This window comes from Bacillus rossius, chromosome 1 (genome assembly GCF_032445375.1).
Source record: "Bacillus rossius redtenbacheri isolate Brsri chromosome 1, Brsri_v3, whole genome shotgun sequence".
Taxonomy (NCBI): domain Eukaryota; kingdom Metazoa; phylum Arthropoda; class Insecta; order Phasmatodea; family Bacillidae; genus Bacillus; species Bacillus rossius.
In genome coordinates, this window is record NC_086330.1 from 62628369 (window position 1) to 62641637 (window position 13269).

A 13269-nucleotide genomic window follows, 5' to 3' on the forward strand; every position below is an offset into this window, starting at 1 on the left:
CATAGGTGTAAAAAGGTGTGCAGTTCTTCGTATTCATCACTTGCACGACTCTTTACACCCATTATATTACATTAAGTGAATATCTGTTGAAAATATTTATGGCAGAACAACAAACGCACAGGAGGTATCAAGTTAGAATTTTAGAAATAACTCTTAAATAAAATTAATGATAAAACAAATCAACAAGGCATATGAGACTGAGCATTATATACCATGTTGAGTTATTAAATTTTCATGTCATTATTTTTTTGTGACAATTCACAACTGTGCCCGACTAAGATAATGATCTTACCTTGCACATACATAAACACTTGTCAAAATATTTCATCTGAAGTTGCAGGTAGTCTGGTGTTAATTTCTGTTAATGACTGTTAAATGACTCAAAACTGTTAATGGTGATTCTTAAATAAAAAAGTTGAAATTAATTTGGGAACAATTTAGTCTTCTCACGATTTTGCAAATTTACACGTCCTTTACAAGTTGTGTCCGATTGAAGAAAAAATAACAAAAACACTCACTCAATGGAACTGTGATTCTAAATGTATATGTGTGGCCTAAGGTCATAGCTTGCTAGTTAGCAGTTTATTTTTTTAATGATTGCTGTAGAGGTCCCTGGGAGGCAAGGAGGTTTAATGTTTGATGTTTAAAATTTTCGGCAGGAGTCTGATTTTTTCAGTTCCAGTTGATTGTACTAGCTTGAGGTAAAAAAATTAAGTCCTTTAGTGAAGTTTTCTTAACTAGGTACGTCGACCCATGGAAATATCCCGGAAGGTGACAACGGTCACCCTAGGTCAATGCCGATGCCTGGGGCCAAATTTATAATTAAATACAGTCTGAAAAAAAAAAGTTAAAGCGTGGCTTGGCCCTGACTAGCAGGCTTTATCCCTTCCTGGAGTTCTCATGATGATTTCATGAGTTGCCGACGACACAACCGCACGCGGCAACAATCAAGCAACAACTAACTTGCACCACGCAGTTGCCTTCCTTTCAAAGTCAGAAATAAAGGGAGGCAAACCCGTGGTCTCCCTGGCCAATCACAAAACAGAACAAGAAACATGACCATATAGGGAAGGTGTGTTGATGAAAATTGTTCTCTGAATGTCTGGAAATTCACATCACACCACATCATGGCTCTTGATTGAATGGTTGAAAAGCACCCAGCAAACCCTTCTGAGCTATTGCAGTCATGTGCCTACACGATGGGATTTCCAGCCACAAATTTCTTAGATATATATAAAAAAAAATTACTTCAAGGTGCTAGAGTATCCCATTACTGTCTTCCTTTCTTTTCAAACTTTCTGGAACTTTGAAGTTTGTCCAAACGCAACACGTACGTTAACAGACCAAAACAAAACCACAGAACAATAATATATTTTTTAAAAATCCAAACTGTTTGTAAAACCTAAACAAAATAATTACATAAGTAGTTAAAGTGATTAGTAGAGGGCAGGAGTTATGCTATGTCACAGTTTGTTTGTTTGTTTCTTTGTAAGATGTGAACTTAAAAACTGAAATATCAGTATTAAAAATTATTTCACTGAGATAAAATTATAATATTCCAGATAGAGAAAGACTACCTTTTATTTAAATGAAAAAAATATAAATATTTCCCCAAGATATAGCAATAACATATTTGTAACTATAAAAATTAAAAACAACCAAATTGACTGCTTTCTAATGCTTCTTAGGCCGATTGAAATGTAACAGAATAACAAAATAACCATGTTGCAACAGTACGTGATGCGGACATGCATTTGAGATATGCCCTTATGTATCATATAATCTTATATGTCTCTCAAGTGAACATAATTTTCATATCTTAATTCACTCATTCTGTGATAATTTTTGCCATCATATTGACACATTATTGGTTAAATATTGTCTCAAGTAGGATACAGGTCCGAAAGGATATTCATATTTACACAATTTATTAAGTTATAAATTATAACAACTGTCAGTTCTCAAATTTTCACTCTTTCATCAAGTCCACAGTTTACTCTCCCCACTGGATCTCGGCTCGACAGTGGCTCTCTCTACTGCTCGTCTCTTACAGCGAATCTCTGTCTCAACACACAAACAAGCACTAATCACTTGTCCACCTCACATACAACACCCGGATTCTTCGGTCTCTGATGCACCAATCTTCGCAAACGAAACCTGTCACTCATCGTGCACTTTTGCTCACCAAGGGGTCACTTGTCCTCTTCGCTTAACTGTCCTCACAGGTCAACCTTGCCACTTATACAACTTTCAGCTCTGTTCTGAAAAGGTCTCGCAGGCATTTGGAGTGTCAAATCCTCACCCGCAGCTCCCAGAACAATTACGTTCTAGCTACGCCACTTCAAACAAACGAAGCTTTGGAAATATGCCAAACTTTTGATGGTGCTGCTCTAATCAGATCACCACGTGGCGAGCTGACAGACGTTACCTGTCCAAAAGGTGGGGTCTTCGCAGGTTGGCCGGTGTGCCGGTCCTACTGACCTGTCTTGTTTGCCTCGCCTGTAGTATCCTTGTAACATTATATTAAAATATAAAGGACACATACAAAAAACATTACAGTAGAACCCTGTTATAATGATCCAGTTTATAATGTTTTTCTGCTTGTAACCTCATATGTTTTAAGTTCTGATATTTTCTCCATAAGGACAATGTATTTATTTCCTGCGTGTAACGTTTCACAAATGGTGCATTTCCTGCTAATAATGTTAACTTTCTAACATTCAATAAATGCATAAAAAAAGTTTTGAAAACCAAACTATTCCAATGTGAAGTTTAACATTTTAAAACATTTACTTTACACTTAACGTAAGTTTTTGTTTACTATCAAAGTTTTACCATAGATGTAGATTGTTCAAATAGAACTTTATGCAAAAACAAGATACAAGTGTGCCAGAACACTAGTGCTGCATGTTAGTGCTTGCTGATTAGCTAATGCTGTGTAATTAATGTATTGAAGGTACATAACGCTCGTAGTTACGTGTCTGTTGACACCTCCTGGGGGAATAAAATAACAAATCCTTCCGTTCCTTGCCATTCTAATGAGTTTTCAGTTGTATGTACATAGCCCTACAATATTTTAGTTGCCAACTATTCCATAATGGCTATGCAAAAAGTGTTTTCTATTGCTAATAAAGAGTTTAATTTATTTTATTTGTACATAGGAATTCTAAAATTACACTCTTTTCTGTGGCGAAGTAATTAGAAATAGACATTCCCACTCTAAATGTCTTCGTCACGAATCTTGAGAGAATTATACAGAAATATGGCAATGTCTTTAAAGATAAATAAAATAAAAGCTGGAAGCACAACTAAGATACAAATTTGTTTGCTTAAGCAAATTCAAGCATCGAGTGTACCTATCAGTGGTTTGAAAATTTAAAATGTTTACATAGCTCGATGAGTCCATTGGTAAAAAGTTCAAATAATGGCAAGTGCTCAATTGATATTTCCTGCTTGATAACATTGTCCTGCTTATAATCTTTTTACCCTTATGCCCCCTTGAAAAACCTTATAACAGGGTTCCTTAGTTGGATTTTAAAAATTTAGGTATCAATTTTTTTTATAGTGAATCGTTAAGAAAATTTGCTCCATTAAAAATATTTGCATATCTTTGCTAAGCCGAGTAACACAGCTAGCGTAAATAAACATTCTGATGGCCTAAATAAATAAAAAAAAAAAAATTGTTAGGAAGTACATCATAAGTAGAGACCCGGAAAATTCGTGGGTTCAATGACCTCCAGGATAGACTCCAATATCCTCCACACACTCGGGCAAATGCCACCTGTAAATTGGCTGCTGACTTGTGAGACGTCTTGACTGGGTGGTCTGTGATTCGACACTTCTATGAGTGAGGGTCACTAATTGTCCCTCAGTCCTCCAGATTAACAGTGAACCAATGACAGAAGCAGCACTAAGGTATAATTATTTGAATTTCAGCGTAACACGAAATGAACCCGCGAATTTTCCGGGTCTCTAATCATAAGCTAGGAACATCACCTTGAGTATTTTGCAGGTTTCAGACTCGGAGGGCAGGGCGGAGGGCTTGGGGCCGAACATCTTCTCCGTGTGAGAGAACAAGTTGTGGAGGTGCTGGTCCTTGGTGGCGACCGTCGACACCAGCTGGAGGCACACGCCGAAGATGTGCCGCTGGCCATCGATCCACGACACGTCAGGCCCGGCGTACTGCGGGGGGAGGGCAGCACAAAACACAGTTAACCGTTTTCACTGCTGCACAAAGATGAAAAATAGGACTGCTGATTAACTGTTAGTGATGCTGAACGAAAGGAGAAAGAAAAAGGCAGTTTTAAAGAAAAGTATGTGATTAATTCTAAACATTTTTACTTAAACAGACACAATATATTTTTATGGTACACAAAAGATTTATTTCATAACAAAACGTTTTATGAATGATATTTTTTAAAGTGGGTATGTGTAGGCCTTTTCAATTTTGAGTATAGATCATGTATCTGATTTTAAAACTTATATTTTAGAGTGTTTGAGTATATATTGTATCTTGATGAAATCACACTTAACTCCTTTTTATTTCGTTTGGTAGACAAATTAAAAAAAATTGTTGAACATGCATGAATTTCTTTTTAACTATTTTTCATAGTTTACAGTAACACATTCGTTTACTATCGTTGAAGCTATGCTCAGAATAATTAAATTATTTCGTCGTATTACAAACACCTCCCATTATATGAGGATATTTTATACAATGACATCTAAATTTGAAATAAAGAGTAAAATATCAAATTTACTATCCAATGTATTAGTTGATTCTTAGTTTGCTTAGTATTATTTAAATAAAATCTCCTAATTTTTTACCCCACTCCTCTTTTCCCAAACAAATTCCAATGTAAAAATTCAAAACTACATAAATATGGCAATATTCGTTAACCAAACAAAAATCAAACTTATCCCGTATTTTCCTTTTTACCACAAATTGAAATCCAAATTAATTATAATAAAATTATATTTAAAATTTATCTTACCATTATTTATTTAATGGTTTTAATATATATATATATATTATTTTTTAAATAATATTTCCCTCTATTAAAAATAAGAGGTGATATTTCAGAGAAAGTTGAATAAGTGAAAATAGCTAAATGTATTTTTATTTATTTATTTAAAATTGTGATATGCCCACCGACAGTCATACTTGGATGGTGGGCACGACAAATACACAAGACAAACACAAGGTTATCACCACAAACACATGGACTCCCACCCCCGTCGGCACCTTAGCAGGTATGAACAACACATGGCTAACACACGAAGGCAAGAATACCATATATTATCGGTGACAACACATACAACAAATACAACAACTACAATAAATATAATACTACAACAAACATTATTAAGTATATAGAACACAAAATAATAAAGAAAAGAGAATAACAAATCTCTGTTATAACTATTTACTAAGTTATTAACTAAGGCATTTACTACTAGATAGTAAAATTACAAAATTTCAATTTATTCATCCGATAGAATTAAAAAATTGAATTTATTGTAATTAGAAATCAGTCTATGGATTAGGTCATTTTTGTTATTAACTGTACATAAAGTAGATCTTTTAAACGACTATTTTTTGTGATACGTACCCTCAAACCAGAATTTCCAAGGATAAACTTACACTGAATTTTAGAGTTGTAGAAATTTTGAATAAAGAGCATTTTATTGTAGTCTCTACGAACTGAGAGAGGTGTAAGGATGGAATAAGTAAATCACTTTAGATTAATTAATTCGCTTATTGAATTTTGAATGTTTTAAATTTTATTGCTGTCAGTCAAATTTAATATTGTTTCAAATGATATACAGAAATATTCTAGTTTAGGTATATCTCATTATAAAATAACACAGGGAAAAAATAGAATCTGAATTAGTAGCATAAAAAGTGATGAATTTTATAAGGCCCTAAGTTCTTCGGGTAGTAGAATATTGATTATTGATTTTAATATCATGATGTAATAATAAGCAGTCATTAGGAGTACTAATTTTCCTGTAAATTTTCAAATCATCTGCAAAAAGAACTCTGGTGGAGTAGTTTAAGAAACTGATGATATCATTAATAAATATATTAAGGCGAGGGGATAAAGTGCCACCTTGAGGAACTACAGAACTAATATTGAAGAGAGAGGAATTATTATTATTTATAGATACAAAAAAACTCATATTTATCAAATAACTGGTAAACCAATTTAAATAGTTATCACATAAACCAAACTGAGATAACTTTTCAAGTAATAAAGAGTGGTTAACAGTGTCAAAGGCTTTGACCAAATCAAAATAGCAGGCATCTACATGTCTTATATTAAATACTTTGTTATATATGGGATTGAGAAATGTAATTAATAATAGCTTCTGAAGCCACATTGACTACTAGAAAATCTCTTATTGAGATGAATATTTAGAAATATAGACATATTTTTTTTCAAAAATCTTGGGAAAACCATTAAGTAGAGATATTGGATGATAAATTGGAAACATTAAATTTTGAACCGTTTTTATGGATAGGTATTATACCTTGGCTATTTTCCATTTACTCAGAAACACTTGTGATTTTTAACATGTATTAAAAATATGTTGTAGTAATTGTGCTAGAAAATGGGAGCAACCTTTCAAAATGAAATTCTGAATTCCACCAGGTTACATTTTGATGTTTTTAGGATCTTAATTCCCCAAAGGACATAACTTCAGAAATGGTTGGTACAGGTATAGAATCAAAGCCCATATCAGTATTAGGAATTGGAGGGTTACTAGTGGAAGACACATAGACACTAGAAAAAATATTTAGCAAAAACATTAGACAACACTGAAGGAACACTACACATATAAGCATTGGTTTTTAAAGATTATTGAACATAATAACCATCCTTCATTAATTTTATGTATTACCCAAATTTTTTTGGATTACTCTTAATGTTGTTATTAGTTACACTTGACCAAACCAATCCAATATCTTAAATTAAGTTTTATATGAAGAGAATATATTATTTTTTTAAATGTTAAAACTATATTTACAATATTCCAACTTTTAAAAAGTAAAACTTCAGCAAATTGTAAAAAAGAGTTTGTATATTTTGCATGTTTATGAATCATAACAAATAACTTACAGCTTTATTAGCTTCAAAGATATGATTTTTATTATAAAAAAAATTGAACGCTTTTTAACTAATTTGCGGTTGAACGTGGAAAAATGGTAAAGGTTAAAACATTATATTAAATCATAATTTTGTATATTATTTTTGTTCAGTTTCTTACCTTCGTCTTAAATTGCTTGGTATATGATTTATTACTATACAAATGACCAATGATTAAAGTGTTGTATCTCGGGAACTATTGGAACTACAGAGCTGCGGATGAACTCAAACTTGTCAAATTTAGTCTACTTCAAAAAAAGGTAAGATTATCTTTTCGCTATCACACATCCGTTCAAAATTATAAGGGGAAAAAAAAAACATTCTCACAAATTACCAGACATTATTATTTTCAAAAAAGTGTGAACAATGCAATCAAAGAAGCTTCCAAAGCAACTGGCTGTTTCAAATGAACCATTTACACCATTAGGACAGAAATGCAGCAGCATGGTACACTATGTATACCTAGCAAAGTAAAACCAAAAAGGAAAGGCAAACGGAAATTTCCATAAACAAACTTACGATGACATTGCAGAGAGTGGGTTACAATGGATTGTTCACACTTTTTCTCCCCACTTTAAATGTGCGCCCTAAGCCGTGTACTGCAATCTAAGAGTGAAACGGTCTATACACAAGTGCCATTGTCATTGTGCGTGCACGGAAATAAAAATTTGCATAAAAGAAAACAGCACTACTTCAAATCTATGACCACACTACTTCAAATAATGCAGTAATTTATTAGCATTGTTACTTCAAAACAATGCTAATCGAACAGCTTTATTTCAAGGGGTGGGTATAATCATTTAAATCGCAAATAATTTTTACATACTGAAGTAGAACCACTAAATAACAATCTGTGTGTTTGTATACATTGTGTTTAGTATATGCAAAGACAATATAAATTATCAGGCTTAAGTCTTTCAAAGGTAACATTTTGCAATTACATCAAAATTCCAGGTTTTCGCTCTGACTTTTTACTAATGGTTTTTTTTTTTCCTGTTTTCCTTGTCTGAAGCCACCATGACCTTATCTACAATAACAGCACCTAAATGGTTAAGAAGAGACTAAAGAGTAAACATTAGTAGGTTAGGAGAAAATTAGTGGGCGCAATACTGACAACAGTCATTACCCCCTTGCCAAGCCCAAGGGGCTGGACGGAGAGGTAGCTGGCGGGAAGATTCGAAGACACGGGAAGGCACTGCTCTTCCACATTCAACCTGGAACATCACATGAAGTATGCTTCCATGAGTACAAGTCACTTCATCCATGGAAAACTAAGTTTTGACATTTGGTGGAACCACACTGAAAATGTATTATAAGTAGTGATGGACCAATCAAATTCAAATATCATCAAGTCATTAAATATATTATATTTGAGAAATAAGATTGGAAGAAATATAAATGAGGAGTTGAAATTCAGATTATCAAACCATAGGCGTGCGCACGGTAGGTGCCACAGGTGCCTTGGCACCACCATTAGGATTAACGTTATTTTGTTTTATACACGCAGAAATAATACATACTTACAAAAAACCGTATATTATTTCCAAAACAAAATATGTTTTCCAATTGTGTCGAGTTACAGATATGTGCTCATAACACTATCAGTATATCAATAAATTATTAATTGAACCAACTATACACACGGAAACAAGCCAGGTAGCAATTACTTGTGTTGTACACGCTGGCCGCGGCTACGAAACTTCTGAAATGTAAATACTTCTCCTAGATCTCCTCGAATTACATAGAATGCGCGCTCGGTGTCCACTGTTCACTCCACTCGGCAGGCGCACGGAATAATAGCCGCTGTCCGCCAGGTAGCACTACTGTGTAGTGTTTACTCTTACTGTTAACTCATCAGTTTACTGTTCTAATGAGTACACGAGTACAGCCTGTGTTTGTTACGTGGATCACTCATTAATTAATTATTTTATTTTCACTAGTTGACAGTTGTTATGGTTCGTTAATTTCTGTATATATATGTCTATATGATGTATAAATGGGTGATTAAAATTAAAAAGCCGGATCCCGAAAAGGATTACTCGATGACTTATATGCAGTCGCTGACAAAACATTTTTGTTGTATTCCAAAAGTTAAAACTTTTGCCCACTCTTATTTGTGTATTTTTATTATTTTAATATTTTACATATTTGAGGTATGTTACAAAAACTCCAACTCCCTTGATTTGTTTATTTTAAAACTGAACATTTGAGAATGTTTTTTCTAGCATTTATTTGGCGTCTTCAGAAAACATGTAAGTACGGTTTTTCAAAGCCACCAGCATGAATTCCGTGCAAACAATTTGTGCAATTTACTTTATGGCTCAACAAAGCTTAAACCTGTAAATAGTATAGTAGTTTTCCTGGCGATTAAAACGTTCAAAGCCATAATTTGTCATAAAAAATGTTAAAATTTTTACATCTGTGTATTTAATGTTTTTGTTCGGAAACACCTTAAATAGCACCATTTTGCGCTTTCAAATCCAAATTTTTCCGGGGGAGAACCCCCGCTTTAGGCTCGGGGTCTGTGAATGATAGGGTTGTTGTGAAATCTGGCACCACCACTACTGAAGTCCTGCACACGCCTATGTATCAAACACTAGCACCTGCGTAGTTGATGAGGACTATAAATTATCTTACGCTTAGATTGCAGGACAGAATAAATGGCAATCACTTACCTGATGGATACTACCTGGTTTGTTAACATTAAAAATCTTATTTTGTACACCATTGTTAACTATAAGTTTTATTACATTTTAAATTTTGCTATTTGTTGATTTTTCTTATACCATAAAACAGTATTTATTGAAAGTTATTATTACAGTCTTACTCATTCTGAAAGAAAAAAATAATTAAATGCTAAAACCAAATATTTTTCACAGGAGAAACTATTTGTAGGAGTAGGCCACTTTAAATAAAATGGCATTTCATTTAATTATGTGCTATGCTCTAACAGAGTCTACATTTTTAGTATTAATTTATACAAAAAAAATTTTACAAAAATGGCTGAAACCAAGACGGCCAGGGCTGGCGAACCCATTAGGCAAGTCAGGTGACCACCTAGGGCGTCAGGAGCGGGAAAAAGGTGTCCGGTGATTTGAATTCGCAAAGGTGGTTACCTTAGTTATGGGAGGAACGGCAAATGTGACTTTTGCCTAGAGTGGCAGATGGCAGACCTGGTTATGCCGGCCTTGAAGATGGCATCTTTCAGTTACATCTCATTTTAAGTAAAAAATGGAATATTATATCAGATAATGCCCTTGATGAAATACAAGAAAAACCAATTTCCAAAATCTCATTCCAAGTTTTTCTTTAAAAAATACAATGTTTCAGTTACATTAAAAAAAGCTTTATTACATTACAAAGATGTCATAAACTACTGTGCTCTATGGCATATAGTATCTGGCTACAGAACACATCGAAACTAGAACAATGCCAATGGCAAAAATTGGAATGAGTAAATGCCCAATAAAATGCACTCCAGGATAAGACACACTATTAAATATTTTACTCTACACAAACTATCAAAGCGTTTGGATTTGCAACTGGCTATAGTGCTTTGGGAATGTTCATTTAGAACTTAAGGTAACAATTGTAACAACAAAAAGAATTGTTTATATCCTTATGTAAATATGCATTTTTACACTAAAAATAAATATATTTTTGTTTTAATGTTTTTTTCAACACCCATGTTTGTGAATTGCTGCTCATACATTAACTTATTTCTAAATCTTGAAATAAAAATTTGGATTTTTTAAGAATCAAATTCAAGATTTGGATTTGAGAAATAGTGGATTCAAACCATCACTGATTTTAAGCATTGCTTCTTTTACGTTAACATGAAATGTAAATCACAATAAACACATGTGGCCAGCCTGGTTTGATTAAGACCCATCACCCAGTTAGGAGGCAGTAGTTATTAGCAAGCACAGAACCTGTGAGAACACAAATCTCTTTAAGAATGCTTCAAATACTGCTATCTGGAACTGGGGCGCACTTGTGGCTGCTGTTTGTGTTTGTTTTGTTGTTTAATACATGACTGAATGCCTTGTCAAGGTCATTACAATTTTAGTGTTTCTTGACTATCCAGCTAAATTTTTTTGCTAATATTTTTACAAGCCCTATGTATGTTTTGTAATGAGACAGATACTCATCCTCATGGGGAAAGAGTACACTGCTCCAGAATCAAATGACAACTTAGAAAATGAAGATGTTAAGGTTGTCGGTGAAATGTAAAGAGCTGGATAAAAAGGCAGAAGTAGACTCAAAAGGTAACAGGATATGAATATTCGAAGCACCTTCTCACCCATATTCCAACAATAAAGAAAAAAAATGTCTTTTCATTAAGCAAAACATTCTTTTCAAATGTCTAATGCATTCAGCCTATTCACTTTTCAATGAATATATTCATTCCATGACAAGAGGATCAGATGCAATACTGTCTATTATCTTTTTTTTATGTTTACTGATAAGATATTCAACAGTATTTAATTTACTTACTTCTCTCATAAATCTATCTTGCAAAATAATGTAAATATCTTACAATACTCATACCTATCAAAACTCTTTTCCACAAACTTTCTTAAAATTGTAGTATTGACTATAAAAACTTTCTCTTCAGTTATCAGTATCACGTGTGCTAACACTTTATAACCAACACTGCTACCTAGAGTTATAATATTGAAATAATACATTTTTGATTGTGACCAGGTGAATGATACAATTTCTTACATTTGATAATTGTCAGTAAAAACAGATTCCTATTATTAACCACACATTACTTTATGATTAAAATAATTAATGATTTTAAGACACTAAAGAAACACACTACTATCAGATTAATTATAGTTTCCTAACAAGGTTAATGTCATTTTCCTTGAATTTTTTGAGCTTTGAAGAAACTATTTACATTCCCTCAGTTTTACCAGCTATCCTTAATTTTTTTTGTGCCTGTGAAAACCCTAGCACTAACAACTAATGATTTTATCAGTCTTAAAAAAATGTGCATGCATGTTAGAAGGGAAACTTCACAAATACAGGAATAAGAAACTTGTAGGGTGCACACATATTTGAAACACAAGTAAAATAATTCAAGCGTACAGGCGAATGTATAAGCATTTGTCCAAGTATCTGAGAGAAAAAGTATGCTACAACGCAAACTTGTTATCAAGTCCTGCTGCTGCCGTTTTTGTTTTCAGCAAGTAACTGATAGCTTATACGATACATAAATTTGTGTTGCACTTTTCGCTACCCTCTGAGCTTTACAATGAAATCATCACCCTGACTTACCCTTCTAGCTACAAAAAAAGTTTCACAACAAAAATTTTAAAATGAGGTACATACCTCCCTTTGAATAGCAGTGGGAGCCATGAATACCCGACACACGTTTCTACGCTGCACTCCTTCTTCTTGGAGGGTTCGCAAGACACGTGGTAAAAGCTGAACAGCAGGTGATGTTTCGTGTGCAGGTATATCGGCAGACGTAGTTTCACCTCCTCGTACCAAGTCGGGCTCGTGCTGTGATGCAGGACTGTGCAGTGTGCCTGGGCCACGAACAAGGGGCCACCCGGCCGACCGTAGATGCACTGCACAAACAAGAACACAGTAATAGTTGAATAACCTCACATACAATATGTATATACAAACATTAGAGAAATAAAGAAGAACAGTAAGGGCATCGTTTTGAACAAAATCGTCCTAATTACCTGCATGCACTAATGCAAAACGCGCGCCACGTACTGTAGAAGGTTTAAGGACTGAACTAAGGCTTTCAATAGCTGCCTGTCAAGTGCTCTTCACTGTTGTGTCTTTCCATGCCTATTCCCCACTGAGCCCCACATTTATCCACGACTCATCTGTATAGATAAGTGTAATAGGAAAATGAGATCTAATTTTTAAAATGTATTAACCTAATTTTTGGAATGTTGAAAGATCAGCATGTGTTGATATTAACTATACAACACACTTCCCATACTAAAGAACAAAAGAAAAAAAATTGAATTTTTACTAAATTGACGGGGCTGCGGTTGAGCTTACAAATTACGCAAAAAACGCCAAGTGCCAAAAAGTTCAATAATTACCTTTTCAAATACCAGTTTTATAAACTATGCAAGGAACAAAA

At 33.7% G+C, this 13269-nt stretch overlaps 1 protein-coding gene across 3 annotated transcripts in view; it reads right to left on the minus strand.

Annotated features, from left to right (window-relative positions):
• LOC134536771 (dedicator of cytokinesis protein 9) overlaps positions 1-13269 on the minus strand; it is a 187711-nt gene that overhangs the window by 80290 nt on the left and 94152 nt on the right. For 2 of the 3 annotated variants that reach the window (XM_063376696.1, XM_063376705.1), the window contains exons 15-17: positions 12492-12733; positions 8266-8365; positions 3997-4182 (exon numbers count right to left, since the gene is read on the minus strand). In XM_063376696.1, coding sequence (XP_063232766.1) covers positions 3997-4182; positions 8266-8365; positions 12492-12733 — 528 coding nt within the window. The remainder of the gene's footprint in view (positions 1-3996; positions 4183-8265; positions 8366-12491; positions 12734-13269) is intronic. The other variant, XM_063376690.1, reaches the window with a different exon arrangement.